Raw genomic sequence first — 27,909 nt, 5'->3', positions numbered from 1 at the left:
CACCATCCACCCACACACCCATCACCACCATCCTACCTAATTAACATATATTAGCATAGTCCACGCCCATCTCATTTGCAAACGCTCCGCCCATGCCCTCATATGGGAATCACAATTCCCCACTACTCATAAGCAACGGCGTCGCATTATCCCCTCTCCCCCTTTGCCTATGTGCACTGGGGATTGTGAGACGCGAACGGCGGAGGTCCTATGGCCGAGAGCGGACGTTCGCCCGATGGCGAGATTCGCAAACTGAGGAAGAAGCTGAGGCAGATTGAAAACCTCGTGCATCTGCCGCGAACGCTCACGGAGGAGGAGGCGATTAAAGTAAAATTTAATACTTTGACAAGGGAAATGTTAATGTTATTTTAATAGGGCGGCAAAATCCCTTCTTTTAGATTCGGTAACACGCATGCTCGCTGTGGGTCGTGCGTCTCGGAACGTGATTGGCTGGAATCGGCCAGAGTGGGTGGCGCCCACGGCGATTTACCCTCGAGCCACGCCCTGCCGTGTGAGTCGTAGCCAATGGGGAGGCGTGATCGAGGACGCGCTGTCGATGTGCAGTGGGAAGTTGAAACGCGAGCTTTTGTTTGCAACGTGTCTGGGCGTACAGTCGGGCCGCGCTCTCTCCACCGCTGGATGAATCTTCCCCTCGTGACTGTCACTTCACATTGAACGCTGTACCTACATTGACAGCGCGCCGTTCGTGTTTAACAGCCCTTGTGTCAATCCACTGCTGGATGAAGGGGCTCATCTCCTATGCCGTTGCGGGTCGCGAGGGGGTGGGGGGGGGGGGTGTTTTTGCTGTTGTTGTATTTGACCATACTTCATCACGCTGGTCAGCGCCGATTATAACAGTGAAGACGGGCAGAGCACGGCGGGGTTGTGTAGAGATACAGCCACGTATCCGCCACGGTGTTTCTTACAGCTGACGGGAGTGCGTGGCGATCCTTCCAATACATCAAAGTACTGTCCAAGCTGAGTCCTGCTTAGCTTTGGACACTTGGCAGTGAGCTGGTAATAAGCCACAGACTTCCATAATATAGGGGTGGGGGTTTAGATCGCGTGAATGTCAATGTGTCGTTAAACCCGCCACCACCCGACACAGCCAATTACGGTAGTAAAGGTTTGTCACGTAAACAGAACGTGGCCATATTCTTAGCTCTTTCGGTAAAGTCACGTTGAAGGGAAACAATAAAATAATAAAATATATATAACAATACAAATTCTCAGTACAGCCACATCCGAGTGTCGGAGGGCAAATCCACAACATTTACAATCTTGAGTACGACGTTGCGCCAGTAATTGCAGCTGGCATCATCAGGGGGACAGCCAGAGTAAGCCGTGGCTTAACAGTCAATGCTTTGACATTTGATGTTTAAATTTCGATTTAAAGCTTTCGTGACTGCAATGATTCATCTTCTTTGGTTCTTTCGGTAAAGTCACGTAGAATGAGAATAAAATAATAAATTGATAAAATAAAATAACACAATAATATTCTCACAGTGAGAATATTATTGTGTTATTTTGTTTTATTTTGATAAAATAAAATAACACAATAATATTCTCACAGTGAGAATATTATTGTGTTATTTTGTTTTATCAATTTATTATTTTATTCTCATTCTACGTGACTTTACCGAAAGAACCAAAGAAGATTTGATGTTTACACAATGCCCATATACGTGCACCATTGTCGATGCACGACCTTGCCATTCGTAACTTCGTGGCGAGATGTTAACTACCTCGCCTGGTAGGCAGGACGTCGTGGGTTCGATCCCGACCCTTGACGCCTGCTGCTGCTGTATATTTGAAGTTTGCGGGTCTCTCTCCCCGTGGTCGCGTTGATTTTTCTCCAGGTCCTCCGTTTTTCCCCCCTTAACATTTAGAACCAACGTGCCTTTGGAGTATTTGGCTGCTTTAAATTTCCACGTGATAAGCCACTTCGTTGAGCTGTCATTTGTGGCCAGGTCGCTTCTGCAAAAAAAATAACTATATAGCTCAGTGGGCCTTACCGGGTAAAAAAATAAATAAGTGTTTTACCTTGACAGAGTACAGTTGTTATTTTGATTGTTTTCACTTGTCTTGCTGGAACCAGGTTTCTATTGAGTAGCCAGGACACGATCAAAAACGGGAATTCATTGTCGACTGGGTTTTATCTGTGCCAAAATAAACCAAGGCAATTTTTTTTTACTAAACTTACAATGCCGGGTGTAGCTGTCGCATCGCAGAACCGCAAAGAGCTGGCGGCGACTTGGCGGAGGGCTTGATCTAGCAGCGGATTCCCCGATTTAAGCCTCCCCTCTCTACGTAGTTTCGCAAACACGTCGTCACTTCATTAATACCGCTGCCCGTCGCTGAATGCATCGTCCGTCCTTTCTCAGTTATCCTGTCGCCTCAGCCTTCGCCTCCACCACCTAACCCCGCAAATCTCTTTGATTGACGTCATTTCGATATTCAACGTCGCACCTTTCAGGAACGCATCTCCCCCGACGTAAGCCGGGGGTCTCACAGTATTGTGATGTGAGTGGGTGAGGAGGCTCGTGAAGGACGCTACTGGGGAGTTGGAGGCAGTCAGTCGCCCTCCAGCAACAACGGAGGGCAGAGGAGCGATGCTCACAACCATGACCGGAGCCGCCAGGCGGCTAAAATGCAGCAAGTTGGCACAGGAGGAGTACAGCTGGTGCATCTGCCAGTCATCTCAGTTGGTCAACCCATGGCACCTGAGTCTGCCCCGTGACCTCCTGCCAGCGAGCCTTTGAAATATGAAAAATAATAGGTTCTACCCTTTCTAGCAATAAAACAGGTATTAAGATGTTCAAACACCAAATATAAACCTTTTTTAAGGAATCAAGTCTCCATTAATCACACGTAATTGTGGTGAACATGCAAATGATCATGTTCTGATAATATATGCATTGTCTTTGAAACTGATTGGCCTACACCAGAGACAGCCTTCTTCATGGCCTAGTCTCAAAAGTGTCAGACCAGAGAACGCCAAAAGGCGAACAGTGCAATGACAATGGCACTATCAGGGCATTTATTGCTCGGGGAGAGCCTTCGACACTTCACGTGGCCTCAAAGTACACCTGGCCTGGCACAGGTGCCGTGGTGATGTCGCTGCCACTTAAACTAAAACTAAATTATTTTTTTATTTTACCAGGTAAGGCCCACTGAGCTATGTAGCTCTTTTTCAGAAGCTGCCCGGCCACAACTGATAGCTCAACGAAGTGGCTTATCATATGCAAATTTATTGCAGCCAAACGCTCTAAATGCATATTTCTAAATGCGGAGGGAAAAACCGGAGGGCCTAGTGGCGAACGGCGACCGTTGTTGTCGCATATCGTAGCGCTGACTGTTCAATCGCACGCAGGTGACCCAGAAATGCGAGCTGCGGCGGAGGTTGGCGGGGCTGCTGAGGGCTCTCGAGGAGCGGGAGGGGGACCCTGAGCCCCCCGCGCCGGCGACAGCGCCGACAACGCCCCCCGTCGCCGCGCCCGAACCGGCGACAGCGACGACAACGCCCCCCGTCGCTGCGCCTGCGGCTCGGCACGACGGAGGCGACGGCATGAAGCGAACGTGAGACCGAGAGGCGCAACGGCTCGGTCGTTACCAAGGAATTTTCGTGCTTATGAAGGAGGGCTGTTGCCCAAAACGTCGCGGATTACATTTTTTTATTTTTGTTTTCCTTTTCAGGCAGTTTTGTTGGTGAGTGTGTCGAGTTTTGCGCCACTGCCAACGCAGTGTCTCCACATTTTTTGGGTATCACTATTGTTGTTATTATTACGATCATTTGCGCAGGAAAGCCTCGCTAAGTTTCCAGACTTTTTCAGGAGGGTCCTGACAAGTTTTCGCAAAGGGTTGCTGATGTTTCTGTGTTTAGTCCCAATTGAATAATTTGCAGGTCATGTGTTCAGCATTAGGATGGTTTATTGCCAATCCCAGTTTCTTTTGCTGGAGAATCCGGAGCAAGACCATGCCGAACGATGGGAGAACATACAAACTCTGCACAGACAAGGCACCCAAGTTAGGAATCGAACCCAGTATCCATCTTGCTTTGAGGCACAAGTGTTACCACTGTGCCGCCTTGCCGTCCAAAACGATAAACAGACTTGCAGATAAACACCGATACACTGAGAGACAGACAGGCAGGCAGGAATGCAGTTGGACAAGTGAATAGACAGATTGCCAGGCAGACAGACATACCTAAAGAGAGACAGACAGAGAAAACATACAAACTCCACGCAGATAGGCACCCGAGTTGGAAGTCGAACCCAGGACGTCGTTGTGAGGCGTGAATGTTACTGCTGCGGTGCCACCTTGCCGATGATCGGGCGTCGTTGCAATGGTTTACGTAGCGTGGTGTAATGGGCGAGTGAGCGATCAGTCGACCTCATCGTCGTCGTCACCAGCTGACCGTGTGGCTCAGGAGGACTGATTCCGTGCCACGTTATAGTTTCACTCGATTTGTCTTTTTTGACAATCGATAGGCTGGATAAAGAAATGCATCCATCTTTTGATAGAAAACTGGCATCCTACTCGCAAATGGCAAAAAAGGTATGTTGTCGACTGCATGCGTTTATGATGTAGAGAATAGGTTGTAAGGAGAAACAAGCTACGGATGCCTGAACGGGCAACCGTAATCGCTGTGACTTGTCGGCGTTGACGGTGGTGAGCGTGTGCTGCCGCGACATCGCTAACCGGCCGCTGCGATAGCGGTGAGTGTGCGCCGTCGTGACGCCCGTGTTACCGCAGCGCGGTGGAGAACTCCACTGTTGTGCCTCCCGTTTTTGTCGCAGCAGAAGCGGGACGCGGGTCTCCGCTCACGCTGCCCCAGAGACCGCGTGTGCACCCGCGAAGCAGCCTAAGCAGGAGGCGCGGAGCGAGGGGACGCCAGAGAAAACACGCGCCGGACAAGCAGGTGCGTGCGTGTGCATTTGGCGTCCGTCGCGACGGAGCGGCAGCCGGAGGAGCTGTTCGAGATCGGCAGTGCGCGGGCCCTCTAGCACCGGCCGGTTTAGGTCAAGCGACACGCGCTCGCTCGCTTGTGCCCGTCAGCGAAAGAAGCGGGGGCGCGTCCGACGGTGACGACGGCGCCGGCGGTGGTATCGGCGGCGGCGGCGAAGAAGGAGGCGGAGCCGGCGGCCGCGGCGGGGCTGCGGCGGCTGCGGGAGCGCTGGGGGAACGCGCGCTTCGCCGTGACGCCGCTGGTGGGCCACAGCGACCTCATCACCGCCATTGCCTTCCACGGATCGTACATCGTCTCCGGCAGGCAAGGACACGTGAGAGAGAGAAAGGGGGGGGGGGGGGGGGAGGAGGTGGGGGCACTCTTCTCCCTCGTACGGAGAGAGAGACGGACAATAATAAAACATTTTTATATTTTAATAGGAGCCGAGTTATATTTATTTACTGAATGCTTTTACACAATGTTGAGTGAGTGGATGTCAACCCACATCCACTCACGTAACATCGACATACATGTATGTACATACATATATTTATGTCGATGTTATGTATTTTACAGAGTACAAAGCGTGAAGCAGGGAGGGCGGTTACAGAAACTCAGTCCCGAAATTTGTGCTCCTGAGTTTAAAGATGGGGAGGTGGGGGGGGGGGAAGAGTGGGCTCGCCGTTACACCGATTGGGGACCACGAGTGGGCTGTGTGTATTTTAATATGAGGAGGGGACTGTGAGGGGAAACAGAACTTAGAAAAGAAAGTGGAGGGAGCAGGGGGGAAGGAGGGGGTGCCGGGAGGAGTGGGGAAGGGGTGGGGGAATGATAAAAGGAGAGGAATGAGCACTTAGGCAGGAATAACTTACACACGCGCATTGGTGAATTTATCAACCTATCATCGTCCCTTAGAGCGGCGAAGGAACTAAAACGAAACTATTTAAAACCAAACTATTATTTTATTTTATCAGGTAAGGCCCCACTGAGCAACGTAGCTATTTTTCAGAAGTGACCTGGCCACAAATGATAGCTCAACGAAGTGTGCTCATCATCATCTAGAAATTTATAGCAGCCAAATCCTCTAAATGTATGTTTCTAAATGTGGAGGGAAAAAACTGGAGTACTCAGAGAAAAATCCATGCAACCACGGGGAGAGAGACACGCAAACTCCATATATACAGGCGTCGGGGCTGGGATCGAACCCACGACATCCAGCATACCAGACGAGGGGGTTAACATCTAGCCACCGCGATACTGGGCCGGCACAGCCCAGTAATTTGGGGGTAATTTTTTGATTGGACCGTGATGCCTAGCACGCAATGGGCTGCTTGTTTGAAATAACGTCACAGGATCTTTAATGGACCACTGTGAAGCAGACGGTGCGTAGTATTTTACGGTTAATCCACCTGCAGTAATAACCAGGGCAGCCACTGCAATCGTACCACGAACCTCTGAAAATAGTGGTACCTCTGGGCCCTGTCACTGCCCCGTGCATATTATTGTGTAAATTTTGCGATGGCATTTTTGTATTGCACGAGCATTTTTTTGCGTGCTCTGTGCCGTGTTGTTGCGACGTCGCCTGCAGCCGCGATACAACGGTGAAGCTGTGGCACGCCGCGACGGGCACGGAGGAGGCCAACCTCGGTGGGCACACGGGCAGCGTCACCTGCGTGGCCATCGCCCCAGCCGCCACCGCCACCGCCATCGGTAAAAATTGACCTTCGCTGAACCAGGGCCTTTGCTAAACCGGGGTCATCACTAAACCAGAGCCATCGCTAAACCAGTCAACACTAAACTAGGGCCTTCGCTAAACCAGAGCCATCGCTAAACCAGAGCCATGGCTAAACCAGAGCCTTCGCTAAACCAGAGCCATCGCTAAACCAGAGCCATCACTAAACCAAAGCTATCGCTAAACCAGAGCCATCGCTAAACCAGTCAACACTAAACCAGAGCCGTCGCTAAACCAGAGCTATCGCTAAACCAGAGCCATCGCTAAACCAGAGCCATGGCTAAACCAGAGCCATCGCTAAACCAGAGCCATGGCTAAACCAGAGCCATCGCTAAACCAGAGCCATGGCTAAACCAGAGCCATCACTAAACCAGAGCCATCGCTAAACCAGAGCTATCACTAAACTAGGGCCATGGCTAAACCAGTCAACACTACACTAGGGCCATCGCTAAACCAGAGCTATCGCTAAACCAGAGCCATCGCTAAACCAGAGCCATCACTAAACCAGAGCCATCACCAAACCAGAGCCATCGCTAAACCAGAGCCATCGCTAAACCAGAGCTATGGCTAAACAGTCAACACTACACTAGGGCCATCGCTAAACCAGAGCCATCGCTAAACCAGAGCCATGGCTAAACCAGAGCTATCGCTAAACCAGTCAAAACTACACTAGGGTCATCGCTAAACCAGAGCCATCGCTAAACCAGAGCCATGGCTAAACCAGAGCCATCGCTAAACTAGAGCCATCACTAAACCAGAGCCATCACTAAACCAGAGCCATCGCTAAACCAGAGCCATCGCTAAACCAGTCAACACTACACTAGGGTCATCGCTAAACCAGAGCCATCGCTAAACCAGAGCCATGGCTAAACCAGAGCCATGGGTAAACTAGAGCCATCGCTAAACCAGAGCCATCACTAAACCAGAGCCATCGCTAAACCAGAGCCATCACTAAACCAGAGCCATCGCTAAACTAGAGCCATCAATAAACCAGAGCCATCACTAAACCAGAGCCATCGCTAAACCAGAGCCATCACTAAACCAGAGCCATCACTAAACCAGAGCCATCGCTAAACCAGAGCCATCACTAAACCAGAGCCATCACTAAACCAGAGCCATCACTAAACCAGAGCCATCACTAAACCAGAGCCATCGATAAACCAGAGCTATCACTAAACCAGAGCCATCGATAAACCAGAGCTATCACTAAACCAGAGCTATCACTAAACCAGAGCCATGGCTAAACCAGAGCCATCGCTAAACCAGTCAACACTACACTAGAGCTATCGGTAAACCAGAGCCATGGCTAAACCAGAGCTATCGCTAAACCAGAGCCGTCGCTAAACCAGAGCTATCGCTAAACCAGAGCTATCGCTAAACCAGAGCCATGGCTAAACCAGTCAACACTACACTAGGGCCTTCGCTAAACCAGAGCCATCACTAAACCAGAGCCATCACTAAACCAGAGCCGTCGCTAAACCAGAGCTATCGCTAAACCAGAGCTATCGCTAAACCAGTCAACACTACACTAGGGCCATCGCTAAACCAGGGTCATCGCTAAACCAGAGCTATCGCTAAACCAGAGCCATGGCTAAACCAGAGCTACCGCTAAACCAGAGCCATCGCTAAACCAGAGCCATCGCTAAACCAGAGCTATCGCTAAACCAGAGCCATCACTAAACTAGGGCCATCGCTAAACCAGAGCCATCACTAAACCAGAGCCATCGCTAAACCAGAGCCATCGCTAAACCAGAGCTATCGCTAAACCAGAGCCATCGCTAAACCAGAGCCATCACTAAAACAGAGCCATCGCTAAACCAGAGCTATCGCTAAACCAGAGCCATGGCTAAACTAGGGCCATCGCTAAACCAGAGCCATCGCTAAACCAGAGCCATCACTAAACCAGAGCCATCACTAAACCAGAGCCGTCGCTAAACCAGAGCCATCACTAAACCAGAGCGATCGATAAACCAGAGCTATCACTAAACCAGAGCTATCACTAAACCAGAGCCATGGCTAAACCAGAGCCATGGCTAAACCAGAGCCATCGCTAAACCAGTCAACACTACACTAGAGCTATCGGTAAACTAGAGCCATCACTAAACCAGAGCCGTCGCTAAACCAGAGCCATCACTAAACCAGAGCCATCGCTAAACCAGAGCCATCGATAAACCAGAGCCATCGATAAACCAGAGCTATCGCTAAACTAGGGCCATTGCTAAACTAGAGCCATCATTAAACCAGAGCCATCGCTAAACCAGAGCTATGGCTAAACCAGAGCCATGGCTAAACCAGAGCCATGGCTAAACCAGTCAACACTACACTAGAGCTATCGGTAAACCAGAGCCATCGCTAAACCAGAGCCATCGCTAAACCAGAGCCATTGCTAAACCAGAGCCATCACTAAACCAGAGCCATCGCTAAACCAGTCAACACTACACCAGAGCCATCGCTAAACCAGAGCCATCGCTAAACCAGAGCCATCACTAAACCAGAGCCATGGCTAAACCAGATCCATCACTAAACCAGAGCCATCGCTAAACCAGAGCCATCGCTAAACCAGAGCCATCGCTAAACCAGAGCCATTGCTAAACCAGAGCCATCGCTAAACCAGAGCCATCGCTAAACCAGAGCTATCGCTAAACCAGAGCCATGGCTAAACCAGAGCTATCGCTAAACCAGAGCCATGGCTAAACCAGAGCCATCACTAAACCAGAGCCATGGCTAAACCAGAGCCATCGCTAAACCAGAGCCATTGCTAAACCAGAGCCATCACTAAACCAGAGCTATCACTAAACCAGAGCCATGGCTAAACCAGAGCCATCGCTAAACCAGAGACATTGCTAAACCAGAGCCATCACTAAACCAGAGCTATCACTAAACCAGAGCCATGGCTAAACCAGAGCTATCACTAAACCAGAGCCATGGCTAAACCAGAACCATCGCTAAACCAGAGCTATCACTAAACCAGTCAACACTACACTAGGGCCTTCGCTCAACCAAAGGCTTCGCTAAACCAGAGCCATCGATAAACCAGTCAACACTACACATCGCTAAACCGGGGTGTGTGTCATTGCCGTGTGTTCAGGGAAGGCTCTTGATTGCGGGGACGATGAGGATTTCTTGGCGAGTGGATCCAGCGACTGCACAGTCAAGATCTGGTCTCTGCGCACAGGTGAAGAGAGCGATCGCTGGGTGCCGAGTCACCCTGTGCCGCACAGGAACATCTGCCACTGGAGGGAGCCCTCTGAGACGTTATAAATATAGATGCAATGCGTGTCGATCGTTGCATGCGAAGTGTTCTGAGACGCAGGGTGCTCTATAAAAAAAAGCGATCGTCGTCGTCGTGGGTGACGCGGCCCCAAAACTTTCGCTCCTCCACTGCCCCCGTTGTAGAGGTTCGCAGTTGAGACCCAGCGGCCGTCCTGGTTAACGCCGTGGGTGCATTCACCGTAAAACACCACACGCCGTTTGCTTCGTGGCGGACGTTAGAGATCTCGTGACGTCTTTCGCAAGGGTAGGCCACTGTGTCGCCGGCGTCACGGTCCAAATTTGCCAAAATTTTAAATAGTAATAATAGAATAATAATAAAAATTACGCAATTGAGATTACACAGCAATCATTGCCCCATACTGGCAGACCACGGAGCTGGGGCAATCGTTGGCAGCGGTTTCTGGCCATCTTGCAGCTTGTCTGGTTTCCTGCCCTAACCAGCCACATGCACCAAATGGCCCCTCTCTTTAGTTACCGACTTTCTGATTATGATTATTATTCTTGTTACATGTGTGTGTGTGAGGAGTGGTTGTGGAGCAGTTGGTGCGCTGCGGTATGAACCCGGCGACGTGAATTTTGATTCCCGCTCGTGGTCAACACTCGTGACGATTAACTGAAACGGTTCTGGGCCTCCCCAAGGTGCGGTGTGTAAACATTGCCACTGGGGAGACAAAGGGCGGTGGTGCTGACCACCCACCCCCTCGTGTGCCGTGCCGGCCTTCATAAGTACTACTCGCTAACAGCACTTGCCCCAACAGTCTGTTGAAGGCTATACGGGGGATCTTTGTTGTGTGTGTGAGGTTCTCGCTAACAGCCCTTGCCCCAGCAGTCTGTTAAAGGCTATACGGGGGATATTTGTTGTGTGTGTGTGTGTGAGGTTCTCGCTAACAGCCCTTGCCCCAGCAGTCTGTTAAAGGCTATACATGGGGGACTCTGTCTTGTGTGTGCTCAGGGCAGGAGGTGCGGAGCGTCTACACCTACAGCCCCGTGTCGGCGATCGTGTTCCTCCCCGACCCGGGGCTCCTCCTCTCCGCGTCCGGTGATCCGCGGGAGCACCATCGCACACACACACACACGCACACGCGTACACACACACGCGTACGTACACACGCGTACGTACACACACGCATTCACAAGGATTATTTCTTTCTCCTCCCAATTGGAGCCCGGTACAGAGTACAAAACCACGACGCAGAAAGGGGGGGGTACAGAAACTCCGCGGGGCTTAGTCCCACCGTGCACACCGACGTTAAAGATCCCGTGACGTCATTCACAAAGAGTAGGCCGTCGTCCTGTGCCCCGCGACACGCTTCAAATTCTCTAAATGTTGAAAAATGACACAATGCCGAGTTTCTCGGTGGGTATCACGTACAGCAGCAGCAACATCGCCGCCACCCCCCCCCCCCCCCCTCCACTGTGAATCTACCACAGACTGTCTGTGAAATATAGCTGCACCTTCGTGACAGCCTCGTCCTATGAGAATGGCACAACAATAAATGTCGTTCTAAATTATGATTAACTGTTAATGCAGCCCTCTCGTGGCTATCAGACCTCGACATTGGCATTCATGCTCCCGAACGTATTGTCTGCGTGTGTGCGTTTCTGTGTGTCTGTGTTCGGGGAGCGGTAGTGGAGCGGTTAGCGCGACGCGCTACGAACCCGGCGACCCGAGTTCGATTCCCGCTCACGGCCAACACCAATGACGATTATCAGAACCGGTTCTGGGCTGCCCCTAGGTTGACTCAGCCTCAACTGAGTACCTACTGTGGTGTGCAGACATCGCCACTCGGGCGTGGTGCTGGCCACCCACCCTCTCCCCCCCCCCGTGTGCTGTGCTGGCCTTCATCAGTGCCCACTAACAACACTTGCCCCAAAAGGCTGTTAAGGCAATATTGGGGGATCTTTGTGTGTGTGTGCCGGGGATGGGGAGACGGAGGGAAGCTGGACATGTGGGACCTCACGACGGGCGCCAGCGTGCAGTCGTTTCGTGCTCACGAAGAGGCCATCACCTGCCTGCAGGTGAGAGCACACCTGTGTTCGAGTCTGTGTGTGCCCATGGGTATGTGTGCCTGCCTGTGTATGTATGTACGTTGAACTTCTTTTGCACCGTGCGTAGCCAATCGTGATAATTCGAGGTGTGGGGGAAGGACAACAAACTAAACACAAAAAGCAGTTATAAAAAAATTTGTTTTAAAAGTGCACTAGCTTATATACCTGGCGTTGTCCGGGCCAAAAAAAGATTTCAAAACTATTCAAAATCTAACAGCAGTGCGTACTGACTGTGGTGGTACCTGCTATGATTACAGCAGTGCATACCGACTGTGGTGGTACCAGCTATCACTACAGTAGTACATGCTGACTCTATAGCAGTATCTATCGACTCTATAGCACAAAGTACTCACCTGACAGAGTGGCGTGGTGAGGCCTAGTCCCGTGCAGAGCCTCCGGCCTCGCCTAGATTGCCCAGCCGGCCGAGGTGGCACCTTGGCAGGCTGGGCTGGGCTGCTACCCCTGATCCCCCCCCCCAGCCACGATCTGCCCGGCCGCTCTGCAGTAATATCTACGGCCTATAGTGGTAGCATCTATGGACTGTATATATTAGTAACTGCACGCATCGGGGTGGTGGGGACATCACACAGTGATGATTTAAGATCAGCGTTTAGTGTATTTTTATAGCATTTTTAACGCGAAATAAAATGTCCCCCTCACTCCCACCGAAGGCATGGGCCGTCCCCCCCCCCCACCAATGGCGCGTGAGTTGGTATGGTCGTGCACTCGTTATAAATGAATAAATAGCGCAAACAAATCACACTAAATCGCTAATTAAATTTATAAAAAGTTGACGGATGTGAAAAAGGAATAGCGCTTGCTCACGGCGGGGCTTACAGCGTGGTACCTGACTATTTTAATTTATCGTAAACCCCACCGTTGGAGAGCCAAACCCTTCGCAAGCGCGCGAACACACACAAAGCCAGAAACAGACAATTTTTGACTTTTATATATATAGATAGCTCCATTGGCTTCCTAATATGAGAAGAAAGAGCAGTCCAGACGGTCGCAGAAGCGCATCTGAAAGCGCGCAATGTATTTGTGAGATGCCTAGCCAAAAGCCGCTGTGAGGATGACCGCCGTTTGCGTGGTGATTTATGCTCCTTGACGAGATCAGCAAGGTATTGTGGTTTATTTGTGGCAAGCACTTTGTTTGTAATGAATGTGACCGTAAAATGTATTCATTCAGCAAGGGGAAGCCAGTGCAGCTTGGCGAGGACCTGTCACGTGTGTGTCCACATGTGTCTTTGTGTCTGACACGAGAGGGAAGTGTAAACACGGCTGTTATCTCTCCCCGTCTCTCCCACGCTCTCGCTCCTCACGTCTGTCTCTCCTCTTCCTCCCTCTCCTCCAAATTCTCCTCCTTACTCTTTCTTTTGCTCTCTTTTTTTTATCTATCTTCCTCATTTTCTCCTCCGCTTTCTCCCCAACCTGCTCCTCTCTTTCCCCTCCCTCCTCTTATTCACTCCTCCCACTTCACGTTTGCTATCTCTATCCGCTACCCCTATATCCCTTACTCTGTCTCCCCGTATACCTATCTCCCCATCTTCCTGTCACCCTGGCTCTCTCCCCATTTGTCTCTCTCTACACATCTCCCCGGCTCCCTGCCTCTCTCCATGCCTCTCTCCTTCCCTGCCTATTTCTCTCTCTCCCCATCTCACTCTCCCCATCTCCCCGTCCCTCTCCATGCCTTCTCTCCTTCCCTGCCTCTTTCTCTCCCTCCCGATCTCCCCATTTCTCTCTCTCTCTCCCTATGTCTATCTTCTTATCTCTATCTTCTTATCTCTTCCTCCACCTCGGGCTCTCCCTCTGTCTCTCTATCCCTCTCGTCTCTCGCTTGCTCCTCCCCTTCCGCTCTCCGCGCAAGCTGCACGGCTCGCTGGCGTGCACGGGTGGCCGGGATGGCCAGGTGCGTGTGTGGGAGCTGCGCCCCGGCCCCCGCCTGCACCTGCTCTTCTGCACGGAGGGCGAGGAGTGGAGCGCCGACGGGCGCCGCCGCGGCGCGTCCCCCCTGCGCTGCCTCCTCGCGGCGCCGCGACCCCACGGCCGCCTCCTCTACTCCGCCGACGAAGGCACCAGCATCCGGGTCCTCGACTGGCGGACGGGTGAGGGTCGCGGCCGCGGCAGGGTTCGGGGTCGCGGTCAGTGTCACACGGTCGAGGTCGCGGAGAGGTTCGCGATCGGGGTCACGGGCAAGGTCGGAGTCTTGATGACGTTTGGGGCACGGTCAGGGTCAGGGTCACAGACAGGGTCAGGGTCGCGGTCAGTGTCCCAGTCGGGGTCATGGACAGGGTCATGGACGCGGCCAGGGTCGCGGTCGGGCAGGACTGTGGCTCAGTAGGTCACATCTAACGGCGTTAAGTGCCCATCCCCTCGTTCATGAGATATGCTCTCCTGCACCGTAAGAAGCCAACTGCGTTAATCGGAGGTGCGAGACATTTGGTGATCCGGGTCTCTCTTGCAAATGAGACTCATCCTGGTCCCTTGAGTTCTTAACCTCATTACTCACAATCAACTTGAAACCCTCCCTTATCGCCCTTCCCCTCCACCCCCACTCCCCTCCCAATCAGGCTCCATATTGCGGAAGCTGCCCAACCACAACAGCGATTGCGGCTTCACCGACTGCCTGTCCACGGCGAGCGGCGGCGGCGATGGCGACGCTCGCCTGATGCTGTCCGCGGGCTACGACATTGACCGAGGTCACGGCTACATCAACGGTGAGCGGTGGGAGGCGCCGAGCGGGCGGCCCCCACGCGCGCGTGCCAACGAGTTCCACCGTCGCACCTCCTCCCGCCGCCTCGCCCCTGAGCAGCCACTGCTCACGCGACCGTGGCGAGATGTTCACTACCTCGCCCGGTGTGCAGGAAGTCGTGGGTTCGATCCCGACCCTGATTTTTCTCCGGGTCCTCCGGTTTTTTTCCCTCATTTCGAATAAACGCCACGCGTTTACAGTACTTGGCTGCGATAGACGTCCACACGATGAGCCATTTGTGATGGCCAGGTCGCTTCTAAAAAAAAAAAAGCGATATAGCTCAGTGACCCTTACCTGATAAAATAAAAAAAACAGATCTTGTTTCGTGTCTCCGTCCTCTCGCCCATCGCCCCTCCCCTGCCCCGCCCCCCCCCCCCCCCCCCCCCCCCCACCGTGTGTCCAGTGCGGCTGCTTGCGGAGGGCGGGGAGCCGTACGTGGCGACGCTGGGGGGTGAAGCGACCCCCCGCGTGCTCTGCGTCGCCACCACCTGCACCCCCAGCGGCCTGCAGCGTTGGGGCACGGGGGGGCGGAGCCTCCTGCTGTGGGAGGAGCTCCCGCACGGGGGTGGAGCCAGCAGCCACCACCGCGAGGACGGGTACGTGGGTAGACGTCACTCACTCGCTGATATGCGGGTACACGTCGCTCACACACGGGTACACGTCTCGCACGCATGGGTACGCGGGTACACGTCTCTCGCGCGTGTACGCGCCTCTCGCACCGGTACGCGGGTACACGTCGCTCGCACATGGGTACACGTCTCTCACGCGGGTACACGTCGCTCGCACACGTGGGGTTACTCGTTGCTCATCACTCACGCACGGGTACGTGTCACTCATCCCTCACGGCCACCACGAGTGACGATTATCTGAACCGGTCCTGGGCCTCCCCTACGTCGACTCAGCCTCAAATGAGTAACTGGTGCGGTGTGTAAACATGTGTGCTGTGCTGGCCTGCAAAGGTGTTCGCCACTGCACTTACCCCAAAAGTCTGTTAAGGCTATGAGGGGGAGCCTTGTCTTTGTTTGTGTTTGGGGAGCGGTAGTGCAGTGGTTAGCGCGCCGCGCTACGATCCCCGGCCACCTAAGTTCGATTCCCGCTCACGGCCATGAACGCCAGTGACGATCATCGTGCTAATCGCACGTCCGATTCGCACGGTTGGCTTCGTACCATTCGAAAGAAGTTAAACATATATACATACATCTTTACCGGTCCTGGGTCTCCCCTAGGTCGACTCAGCCTCAATCTGTTAAGGCTGCACGGGGGAGCCTATATCTTTGACCGTGCATGCGTGCAGACACGTTGTGGTCTCGAGCTTCCGGCGCGAGTTTGAGCGCGACGAAGACGTCTGGAGCGATGACGAGAGCTCGGCCTCCGACAGCTCGCTCGGTGAGTGCAGCGGAGAAACATTTTTATTTATCTACGCTGGAGGAATCCGATGAGCTATGAGCCTCTTTTCCACAGATGTTCAGAAGGGGCACGAGGTAAGAACGTTACAGCGCCAAACAATACAAAAAACACGGTAGGAGTACAGGAAAGAGCAAGCAAATCGCCTAAACACATACAAATTAAACGAAGCCATCCCCATCCTCTACCCGGCAAAGCCCACCGATGTGTTCACTTATTTTTCAGAAGCGACCTGGCCACAAATCATCGCTCAACAAAGAGGCTCATCACGTGTAAATTTATAGCAACCAAATATCACTCGGATGACCCGCCCCACCGCCACGCCGATGGGGCACCTCCAGCCTGTACGCCCGCACCACGCAGACCCGCACCACGCAGACCCGCACCACGCAGACCCGCACCATCCAGAGCCGCATGACCTAGAGCTGTGCCACCCAGAGCTGAGCCACCCAGAGCCGCATGACCCAGAGGCCGCGGCTGTCGGCCCTTCGGGTGATCGATCAACTGAACATTATCAACGTGAAACTTTAAATTAATATTATTGGTACTTGTGTTTTTGGGACTGTCTTCGTCATCAGGCAGTTGCCCGCCACCACCCGAAACAGCCAATTAGTAAGGTTCGTCACGTAAACCGAATGTGCCAATTCGTTACTAGTACAGCACACCGGTGTGTTGGAGAGCAAATCCACAACATTTACAATCTGAGTACGACGTTTCTCCAGTAATCACAACCGGCATCTCTTATTATGCCTGATGGTGATGATGATGCTGCTGGCTGTAACTATCGGCGAGACATGCACTCCCGAGTTGTTCGGTGTGTGCGGGTCGCTGTCCCTACTACAACAGCAACACCGGCGGTGCTGCTGAAGTAGTAATACGTCATGCCACCTCCGAGATCTTCACGCCAGTCCAAAACTTTTCATTTCGCCACTGCAGTGACATCACCGTTGCCGAGCTGCGGCGGAGCGCCGTGACCATAGCCTAAGTTGTATTTTCTTCACGATGAGACCTCCACTTACATTCGACACCGCACCACGGTGGCGAGATGATAACGACCTCGCCTGCTGTGCAGGAGGTCGTGGGTTCGATCCCGACCCCTGACGCCTGCTGTATATTTGGAGTCTGCATCTCTCTCTCTCCCTGTGGCCACGTGGATTTTTCTCCCGGGTCCTCCGGTTTTTCCCTCCGCACTTAGAATCACCATCGCGTGTTTCTGTATTTGGCTGCCGTACATTTCCACGTGATGAGCCACTTCGTTGAGCTATCATTTATAATAGCCAGGTCGCTTCTGAAAAAGAGCTATATAGCTCAGTGGGCCTTAACCTAGTAAAATAAAAATAGTTTAGTTAGGAAAAAACACTTCACATTCTAAATCAGTCTGGTGTTTTCAACACATCCATTATGAACCCCCCGAGACAGATAGAGAGACACATCCAGACTTGGCCTTGGTACTTTGAAACCAGGATCTTGATGGCGCTTTCTCAGTATCTGTGGCATGGCCATTTTAAATCCCCTAAGAGACAGAGATACCAAAATAGTTCATCTCTCCAGTGTGTCTGACACAGCCATTGTAAACCTCCACCCCCCCCCCCACCCGTCATTTTCCATCATCCAGGCTCATATTCCAGGGCTTCGAGCAGCGAAGACGACACGGAGCCTGTGAACGGGAGGAGGAGGACCTGGTGCAGCGTCATGTGATCACAGCCCAGGGGGCCACCGGACACACGCGGAACGGTGGCTCGCGCGTCGTTTCCACAACCACTGCCGGCCCAGTATCGGCCCAGTTTTGTCTCAGGCTCCGTGATCAACTCTGCTTCTCCATCACCTCTTTGCTACACCGACAACCGAGCCGTGCCGTGCTGTGCGTTGGCCAGCCCTGATGCGGATCCGGAGGCGCCAGGGCGTTTTTTCCACTGCGCGAGCCGAGCCGAGCCGTGCCCGTGCCGCTGACGTCGCGCGCGAGGAATGCAAATTCAAGTGCCACCCCTGGCCCCGGCTTGGCCCCGAGCGGGATTCAGACGTCTCGTGACGCCAGCGTAGCACGGTTTGGCTCTGGGAAACTACCCCTTACCGTGAGAGTGCCACGCTGGCTCAGCTGGGGTATTGCCACTTGGCAACCGGGCCCATGCTGGCCCGGTATCAGACTGGTTCCGGCCCAGGCAGAGCACTAGGGCACGAAGTCAGTTCCCATGATGTGTGAGCCACGGGGCACACTGTGGGCTCACCCCCCCCCCCCCCCCCCCCATACACTAAATTTCAGAGTAGACTGATGACTTGATGGGAACAGTTTACCCACCGTGGGTTACCCATTCAGGAATCGACTCCCGTTAAAAAATAACATATATAAAGTTCCTTTTTCTCCGCCTTTATCTCGATTGTTGCCATCGTCGTCATCATGAGACGAACATGCGTTTCACTTTGGAGCTCTGGCACAGACGTGAGTCCAAGTCGGAGCGTGCGTGCCCCCCCCCCTCCCACCCTCTGCCCCCCCCACCCCCCGCACCCTCCGATTAGCACGGGCGGCTACGTACGGTGCGAAAAGAAGTTCGGCGCGCACACGTACATACGTATGTAGAAATTCCACATTCCTTCGGCAGAGGCTGTTCCTCCAAAAACACATTTTCTTGACGCTGGAGGTAGAATAATGATGATGTTCCAAGTCAACCCGTGACCGGGACTCGACCGCGATTGTGAGTGGAACGCTGTGCTTTACCATGGCATCTTCTGGCCGGTTGATAGGACCGACAACACTAATTATCACGATAATATTAAACTGTATCGTTCGTTATTCCACACGCGCGCCGTGTCGGTCTCATGTCAGTGTTTCACGTCTTATCTCGGCAGGTGGTCACCGTCGGAATGCGAGGCGACGATCCAGAACCACTCCGGGGGTGTTCAGGGAAGGCCCCCCCCCCCCTGCGATCCCAGGGGGTGGTTAGGCCCCGGGGGGGGGGTTAGGGCCCAGTGGAGGGGTTGTTAGGCCCCAGGCTTTGATTCCGCGGAAGGGGAAACCCGCGGCGCCTTCTCGTTTGCGTGCCACTTTGCTCCGAAGCAGTGTGGATGATGTTTTTCCGTGGTAGGGTTTGACCGATAAGACGCCACGGACTTTCAGCAGTCGCCTCCCGCGTAGTCAGATCCCACACTCGGACCGTGTGCGAAAGCGATCGATCGAGAGTGGGCGCAGCGTAGGGGTTCATCTTGCCTCTGCCGATTGGGAAATCGTCGACGTCAATATGAGCGAGTGATGGCGCCGAGAGCCCGTAGGAGACCGTCGAGTAAAGGTCCGTGCATGTCGGCGAGTGTCGGTGAGTTCCGTCTGTGCTTGTGGATGAGTGCTGTGTGTGTTGGTGAGTGGTGTGTGTGTGTGTCGGTGAGTACTCTCTGTGTGTTGGTGAGTGCTCTCTGTATGTTGGTGAGTGCTCTGTGGGTGTCGGTGAGTGGTGTGTGTGTGTGTGTTGGTGAGTGGTGTGTGTGTGTGTCGGTGAGTGGTGTGTGTGTTGGTGAGTGGTGTGTGTGTTGGTGTGTGTGTTGGTGAGTGGTGTGTGTTGGTGTGTGTGTGTGTGTTGGTGAGTGGTGTGTGTGTGTTGGTGAGTGGTGTGTGCGTGTTGGTGAGTGGTGTGTGCGTGTCGGTGAGTGGTGTGTATGTGTCGGTGAGTACTCTCTGTGTGTTGGTGAGTGGTGTGTGTGTTGGTGAGTGGTGTGTGTGTTGGTGAGTGGTGTGTGAGTTGGTGAGTGGTGTGTGTGTTGGTGAGTGCTCTATGTGTGTCGGTGAGTGGTGTGTGTGTGTCGGTGAGTGGTGTGTGTGTTGGTGAGTGGTGTGTGTGTGTCGGTGAGTGGTGTGTGTGTTGGTGAGTGGTGTGTGTGTGTCGGTGAGTGGTGTGTGTGTTGGTGAGTGGTGTGTGTGTGTCGGTGAGTGGTGTGTGTGTTGGTGAGTGGTGTGTGTGTGTCGGTGAGTGGTGTGTGTGTTGGTGAGTGGTGTGTGTGTGTCAGTGAGTGGTGTGTGTGTGTCGGTGAGTGGTGTGTCGGTGAGTACTCCTGGCCGTGTGTGTCGAGCCGTGTCCTATTTCGTCTGCAGTGAGTGTCTTGTCACTCCGGGCTCCTGTGGGACTTCAGCGGTCAGGAGCGTGGTAATGAGAGTGACCGATTTGTGCCAAAACGTAGGTTCCTTGAGTTCAGATTTACACCGATTTCTAAAATGTGACGGCAATACATTTCATAGTAGAAGTGTTGCTGTGTGCACGCGTGTGTGTTAAATGTGTTAATATATTTGTAATTAAGTGTATGTAGGTGTGCGCGCGTGTGTCAATGCTACGAACCGACTTCCATTCCTGCTCGCGGCCAACTTAAGTGGTGAACAATCCCTACTGGTCCTGGGGCCTCCCCTATGTCGCATCAGCCTTAAATGAGCAACTGGTGTGGTGTGTAAACATCAGCATTGGGGAGACAAAGACGGCCGGAGCGTGGTGCCGGCCACCCACCCCATCGTGTGCCGTTTCGGCCTTTAATAATGATAACGGCACTTGTCCCAACAGTCTGTTAAAAGCTATACGGGGGATCTTTGTCTTTTATCAGTGCCCCGAACCTGGCAAAAGCTCTGTGGCGACGTTGACAGCATTGAGTGAGGCATGACTGCTATTGTGTGCGTGCGCGCACATATCTACATATCCGTGTGTGTACGTGTGTGGGGAGCGGTGGTGCAGCGGTTAGCACGCTGCGCGACAAACCCAGCGATCCGAGTTCGATTCCCACTCACAGCCACCAACACCGGCGACGATTGTCTGAACCGGCCATGGACCTCCCCTAAGTCGGCTCGGCCGCAAAATGAGTACCTGGTGTGGTTGTATAAACATCGCCACTGGGGAGACAAAGTGCGGACGGGCGTGGTGTTGGCCAATCAACCCCTCGTGTGCTGTGTCGGCCTTCGTAGGTGCTACTCGCTAACAGCACTTGCCCCTACAGTCGGTAAAGGCAGCGTTCGTCGTGTGTGGATGGCAAGTCATCAGCTGCGTTGCAATGGGTATGGCCTGGAGTTTCCAGCCTTCGTGAGCGATCGACCCGCAGCGCCGGTGACACGTGGCTCGGCGTTCACTTTTTTTGTTTGCAAGAGGTTCACGGTTCGAGAGCCCAAACTGCCGCCCTGGTTAATACTGCGGCGCGTAAAAAACTAATAATAATAATACACGTCTGCTTCACTCGCATGTGGTTGTATGTGCGTTTGTGTGTTGAACTCCTTGCCAACCGTGCCAAGCGAACTGGTAAACAAAAGGAAAAACACCGCGAGTGACGTCATTCGCGAGAGTTAGGCCATTTGCGTGTCGGCGTCATGGTCACAATTATTTTTTTATTTTATAATTGTAGAAAAAAGCACCTGCAAAACGAAACGATTTGCCTTCTTTGTGCCCGACTGGCCAGCACCTGGGCCAGCCGCTCACAGGCCGCGTGCCCGGTCATCTTCGCAGCGGCGGCTTTTGGCTCAGCCATCGAACAAAGACAACAACAACAACATTATGAGACCTCCTTTTCCAGTAACAAGATATAGTAATAGGTTTCACCCTCAATACTCTGATAGTGCGCTGTTTTTGAGTTGTACGCCTTTTGGCGTCTTCTGGTCCAACACCAGTGGAGACTAGGCTCTAAGAAAAGCCGTCTCGGGTGTGGACCAATCAAATTCAAGGACAGTGCATATCATTATCAGAGTTGTCTCTTTTGTTTGCATTTTGACTGCTTGTGTTGTGGTTATTGCAAACATGATGCCTTGAATAAAGGTGTCAGTTTTTGTGCCAGTTAAAAGGGTAAACCTATTACTACAACAACAACAGTTTAACACGTAGGAGGCGTTCATGACCAATATCCATGATAGAGGTTTTTTTGGGTTAGATCGCGTGAATATAAATGTGTCGCTGAACCCGCCACCACCGACACAGCCAATTAGTAAGGTTTGTCACGTAAACTGAACGTGCCGATTCGTTACTAGTGTCATGACAGTAGAGTCAACCTACGATGTGAACGGACTAGTGGCCACGGGAGGTAATGACAGGGGAGTAAGCCTGCAGTGCGAATGGACTAGTGGCCACGGGAGGTAATGACAGGGGAGTCAGCCTGCAGTGCGAATGGACTAGTGGCCACGGGAGGTAATGACAGGGGAGTCAGCCTGCAGTGCGAATGGACTAGTGGCCACGGGAGGTAATGACAGGGGAGTCAGCCTGCAGTGCGAATGGACTAGTGGCCACGGGAATGATCGCGAATAGTGTAGCCAGGTGACGGAAGACGACGGTAGAGTCTGCTGGTGGAGCCGGCGTCCAGAGCCAGCGAGAAGGTTCGGGAATGGGGGCGTGGCCTCGGACAGGATATAAGGGAGATGCGTGGGAGACTCAGAGCTGTTGCAGTGGAGTCTCCCCTGTTGGAGTGTGAGCACGTGGCTCCTTAAATAAAATAAACCATCTCAAGACAAGTGCGTCGAAGTCGTCATTACACAAGTACAGCGCTAGCCGGTGTATTGCAGAGCAAATCCACAACGTCATTACATCTATCCCTCGAAGGAACGAAACAGGAGGATTTCTGCACAAATCTGGCTGTCGCCTGATAAAGCTAGTTGTAATTACTGGTGAATCGTCGTACTCATTGTTAATGTGGGGTGGTGGCGGGTCTACCGACACATTTCTATATATGCGCTCTAACCCAAAAAAAACCTATGTCATGGACAACAACAACAAACACTTCGCCACTAAGTGGCGGTGACGTCACCACGGCGCATGTGCCAGGCTTTGTGCACGTTAAGGCCACGTGAAGCGTCGACCCAGCAAGTGCCATGCGGTTGACTGGTTGAGATGAGTAGCCGATGCACCGCCTGTGCCCCCCCCCCCCCCCACTGTGCGAACAAAGACTGTCACACTGCGTCACGACGCGTTCAGATGCGCTGCTTCCGTGGCAGTCTGGAACGTTCTTCCTTTCCGATATTAGAAAGCTACTGGGGAGCTACGCACTTTTACTTCATCATTTAGATTGATAAACTCACTTCTTTAGAACTGCTTTTTGTCTTTAGTTTGTTATCCCCCACCCCCCGCACCTCCGAATTAACACGGTTGGCTACGTACGATGCGAAAGAAGTTCAACGTACACACGGGGACAGCTGCCACTATGGGAGCGGGTGCCCCTTTCAAACGCGTTGATACGAGATGCGTGTGGTACAGCGCTCTTGAGACGTCACTGCATATTGGGGAAGAGGACGATGTCTGTATCAATCCCCACAATCATGATGATGACTATGATGAAGATCGAGATGATCATCAAGATCATCACGGTGCCATCGACCGAGCTCTAAAACTAAACTCGCCTCTGTCCACTAGACGGCGCCATTGAGGAGAGGAGTAGGCGAAGAGGGCACGCCAAGGAAGGGGGAAAGAGGCTTGGGGGAGGGGGGGGTCAAAGGTCCAGGCTGCCGGGGGCTTAAAGCACGGGCGGTTGAAGACTCGAGGCCGAGAATGGACGTGGAGAGAGCGGGGAGAGAGAGAGAGCGTGGAGACAGCGTGGAGACAGCGGGGAGAGAGAGTGGAGAGAGAGCGGGGAGAGAGGGTGGAGAGAGAGAGCGTGGAGAGAGAGAGCGTGGAGAGACAGCGTGGAGAGAGAGTGGGGAGAGAGCGTGGAGAGAGAGTGGGGAGAGAGAGCGTGGAGAGAGAGCGTGGAGAGAGAGAGTGGGGAGACAGCGTGGAGAGAGAGTGGGGAGAGAGAGCGTGAAAAAGGACACAGTGGGGAGAGAGAGTGGGGAGAGACTTTTCACTTTTAAACAACTTTTATTGCCGCCAGCAACAGCACTGGAGGCGATTCCGATACGAAGTACACAAAGTCACCAGCTACAAATAACACAAACACAATAAAACCACGCACTGTGGTGCTTAGATGCGCCGCGCACAGCACGAAAAAGTCGCGTGGTGGTGGTCATCGCACACGCCACACCGACGAGCGAGCACTTTAGAAGGTGAAGATGAGTGTGCCCCCCAGCGTTCGAAGAAGACGCGCTGCACATCACCGACACGTGTGTGTGGTACGTGGCGTGCTCCAGCCGGAGCCGCGCCTTAAAGCAGGGCCCCTGAACACTGGAAGCAGCACGGAGCATCCGTCAGTGTCACCTTGCAGCATCTTTTTCCTCGTTCTGTACATCGCCAACTTCGCCTGAGCACAGGCGAAGTTGGCGAGGTCATGGCGCTTGTTAGCCAGGTAAGGCACCACCACATATACGAAGCTGCTGTTGTAGGAGAGCACCGCCAGTTTCCTGAAGATGTCCCCCAAAAGGCGGAACATTGGTTTGAGGCGCTGGCAGTGTAAGTACCGGTGGGGGCAGATCCTCCCTGGCACCGCAGAAAATGCATAAGTCTGTTACCCCCTGCGAGATTCGGCTGAGCCACACGGTAGATGGCAACGTCCAGTCTATTGGAGGTCAACGCAGCGTTTGGCTCCGGGAGACTTGTACATTTTGACTTAAAGCTTTCGTGACTGCAGGAATTCATATTCTTAGGGTCTTTCGGTAAAGACACGTAGAAAGGTTCAAAATTATGTTTTTAAAAACCACAACGTTTCGATCACAACACGATCGTCTTAAGGTGGAAAAAAGGGGGGAAAGCTTCCAAAGGCAAACTGTTTTCAAAGGTTTAAGATGGGCATAGCCCAAGTGTCAACTTGCAGTGCGCCCAACGAAGTGGGCGGAGCACAAGGGCCCTGGGTCACCACCTGAAGACGATCACTTGTGTTGTGATCGAAACGTCGTGGTTTTTTGTTAATTTTTTATGAATTTGGAACCTATCTACGTGACTTTACAGAAAGACCCAAAGAATACTTGTACATTTGCTTCCGCTGAGTTTTTTTTGTCCGGTAGATCGGTCGGGTCCCGGGAATGCAGCGCCTTGACACAGCCACGTGTAGAGCGCTTTCTTCAGGGCGCTCTTCAGGGGCACGTTCCTGCAGCCTCGGAGCTTCAGGAGCTTTCCGGAGTCGCTGTTGCCAGGGGTCTGCGTGCAGGAGAAGCACAACTCCGGGAAGGAGGAGGAGGGGAGGGAGGACCACCACCGTCCCCTAGCGCCTCCAGCTTCAGGCGCAGCTCCTTCATGGCACAGAGCGACGTCCAGCAGCAGCTTCTCTCCGGCGAGCATGGAGCGGAGTCCCGCGGTGCTGGCGATCTCAGCTGCGGTCTTCCACTTGCGCTGGTGGGGGCCTGCACGAGGTCTAAGATTGTCTGCAGCCCTACTGATGTGAGGCATAGTGCCAGGGTCCTCTCTCCTCTGATCCCCTGGAAGAGGGCGTTGCAGAACAAGGGGCTCGTTCAGGAACTGCGCGAGGTCGTATTGCGCACTCATTCTGCTCCATTTGAAGCTCCACCACGCGTCCAAAAGGCTCCGGTGATAACCTGGCAGCCTCGTGTAGTCGACCAGGCTCAGGTCCATTAGGAAGAGCTCCTTTCCGAACCCCAGGCACCCCCCTGCATTTCTCAGCGGGGTGAGTTGCCAAGCAGGACGTTGGAGGGCCTTGGTTGTATGCCACAGCACAGATGCTGCCAGGGTGCTAGCAATGAGCACTCGGCCCCTAAAGGGCATCTGTGGAGCGAGGCGTGCCCATGTCAGTAATTTTGCCTCGATTATGTCGGTCAGCTCGGTCCAGTTGTTCAGAGCGACGTCACGTGGTTTCCCCAGGTAAACCCCCAGGTACTTGACTCCGTCGGCCTGCCAACTGACTCCACTTGGGAGGAGCACAGAGCAAACATCGCCTCGCGACCCCAAACACAGGGGGCCTCGCACTTGGCCCAGTTGACCCTGGTGGGGGAGGCCTTCTCGTACACTGCAATCGCTTAGCAGAGCACGGAGACGTCATGCGCATGTCGTCTGCGTAAGCTGAGAGCCTAAACGACCGCATTCTCAGGTACCGGGACCTTGAGGCCAGACAGATTTCGTCTCAGGTGGCGTAGCAGTGGCTCAAAGGACAGGGTGTACAGCAGCCTCGAGAGGGGGCATCCCTGGTCTGACCCTCCTCATCACAGGGAAAGAGGCGCCAAGCCGCTGGTTTATCTTGAAGAGGCTGGATGTGCCCCGTGTACAGCAGCCTCACGTGCGAGATGAAGGCCTGGCCGAAGCCGAGCGACGTTAGGAGTTTGTCCAAGTGCTCGTGGCTCAGCCTGTCAAAGGCCTTCTCCTGATCCAAGAAGAGGAGGCCCAAGTCCATGTTGTGCACTTCTGCAAGGGAGATTTCTCTGACCGTACCGATGTTATCGTATATGCACCAGCTGGGGATGCAATACGGCTGTTCCGGCAGGATCAGCTGACCCTGCACTGTCTTGAGATGATTTGCCAGCACCTTGGAGAAGATTTTGTAGTCGGCGCACAAAGAGGGACACGGGTCCCCAATTCTCGATGAGTCGCAGGTCCCTCTTCTTGGGCAGCAGGGAGACCACCGCTCTCCTGCAGCTCTGTGGGAGTTCACCCTTCTGCAGGCTCTCCATCAGCAATTCCAGTAGTGGAGGGCCAAGCTCATCCCAAAAGGCCCCATGAGAGAGACAGCGTGGAGAGAGAGCGGGGAGAGAGACAGCGGGGAGAGAGGCAAGCGTGGAGAGCAGGGGAGAGAGACAGCGTGGAGAGAGAGAGCATGGAGAGAGAGGGGGGAGAGAGACAGCGGGGAGAGAGGCAAGCGTGGAGAGCAGGGAAGAGAGAAGCGTGGAGAGCAGGGAAGAGAGACAAACGTGGAGAGAGAGCGGGGAGAGAGGCAAGCGTGGAGAGCAGGGGAGAGAGACAGCGGGGAGAGAGACATCGCCAATGCCGACAAAAGAAGGCGGATCACAACCTGTGCCGGCTAGAAGACCTACCGGAGGTGGCCTTCGCAAATGTAAAGAGGAAGGTGATCTACTCCTACATGGTCCGGTTCCACCAACAGGACACCCTGAGGAGCCACAAGGACCATGCCTGGAGGAAAGCCCTGCCCTGCGTCTCTCCGGAGAGGCCTCGCTGGAGGCAACTCTACTGCAGACCGACGTACAACCGCATCGGCGACCTCAGCTGGAGCATCGCCCACGGCACCGTCACCACCAACGTCTCCCTGGCGCGCTTCACCGACACGTCCCCGGAGTGCCGGTTCTGCGGTAAAGTGGAGACGGTGGCGCACCAATACGTGGAGTGCAAGAGCCTGGAATCGTTGTTCAAGGTCCTGAGAAACATCCTCCTAAGGTTCAGCCTCCACTTCTCCCCGACCGTCCTCATCTTTGGATACCCGAAGGGCGACGGACCCTAACATCTTCAGGGGCTGGTCAACGTGCTCTTCGGCTACGCCAAGCTCGCCATATACAGGGCGAGGAAGGTGGCCCTGGAGGGGCAACGTCCAGCCAGCAGCCTGGGCATCTTCCGCGCTCCGGTCGGAGCCAGGGTGTGGCTGGAGTTCCGCCACGCGTGGCTGACCCACGCCGTGCCGGCCTTCAAGGAGCAGTGGGCGCTGGAGGAGGCCGTGTGCTCGGTGGCAGATGACGGTAGGGAGCTCTGCATGCAGATCTAAGCTACCCGTCGGAGGCCGTTTGACTGTGGGAAGGGCTGAGTGCAGATGCAGCACTTGTCGTAGTTATAAAGAAAAAAGAGAGAGCGAGAGAGAGCCAAATGGAGTAGGGAGAGAGGGGGCAGAGAGAGAGGGGGGGCGGAGAGGGGGTAGAGAGAGAGAGGAGAGGCAGAGAGGGGGGTAGAGAAAGAGGGGGGGCAGAGAGGGGGGTAGAGAGAGAGGGAAGTGGAA

At 53.6% G+C, this 27,909-nt stretch overlaps 1 protein-coding gene across 3 annotated transcripts; it reads left to right on the top strand.

Moving 5' to 3' along the window:
- The first annotated feature begins 139 nt into the window (after positions 1-139).
- LOC116950385 (uncharacterized) lies at positions 140-22,609 on the top strand. 3 transcript variants are annotated; one of them, XM_032968077.2, is made up of 13 exons: positions 140-327; positions 3,374-3,579; positions 4,803-4,921; positions 5,059-5,272; positions 6,537-6,658; positions 9,769-9,855; positions 10,906-10,992; positions 11,884-11,972; positions 13,870-14,107; positions 14,573-14,719; positions 15,158-15,350; positions 16,049-16,140; positions 17,774-22,609. In XM_032968077.2, the coding sequence occupies exons 1-13, from the start codon at positions 211-213 to the stop codon at positions 17,854-17,856; spliced, it is 1,794 nt and encodes a 597-aa protein (XP_032823968.2). In that variant the 5' UTR covers positions 140-210; the 3' UTR covers positions 17,857-22,609. The 3 variants fall into 3 exon arrangements, with proteins under 3 accessions (XP_032823968.2, XP_032823969.2, XP_075929025.1); XM_032968078.2 differs by lacking the exon at positions 140-327 and adding an exon at positions 334-511; XM_076072910.1 differs by lacking the exon at positions 140-327 and adding an exon at positions 518-1,017.
- Positions 22,610-27,909: the final 5,300 nt, after the last annotated feature.

This window comes from Petromyzon marinus, chromosome 39 (assembly GCF_048934315.1).
Source record: "Petromyzon marinus isolate PM22_M1 ecotype Great Lakes invasive population chromosome 39, UKy_Petmar_22M1.pri1.0, whole genome shotgun sequence".
NCBI lineage: Eukaryota > Metazoa > Chordata > Hyperoartia > Petromyzontiformes > Petromyzontidae > Petromyzon > Petromyzon marinus.
The sequence above is the reverse complement of the archived record's forward strand: the minus strand, read 5'-3'. Positions and strand labels throughout refer to the sequence as shown.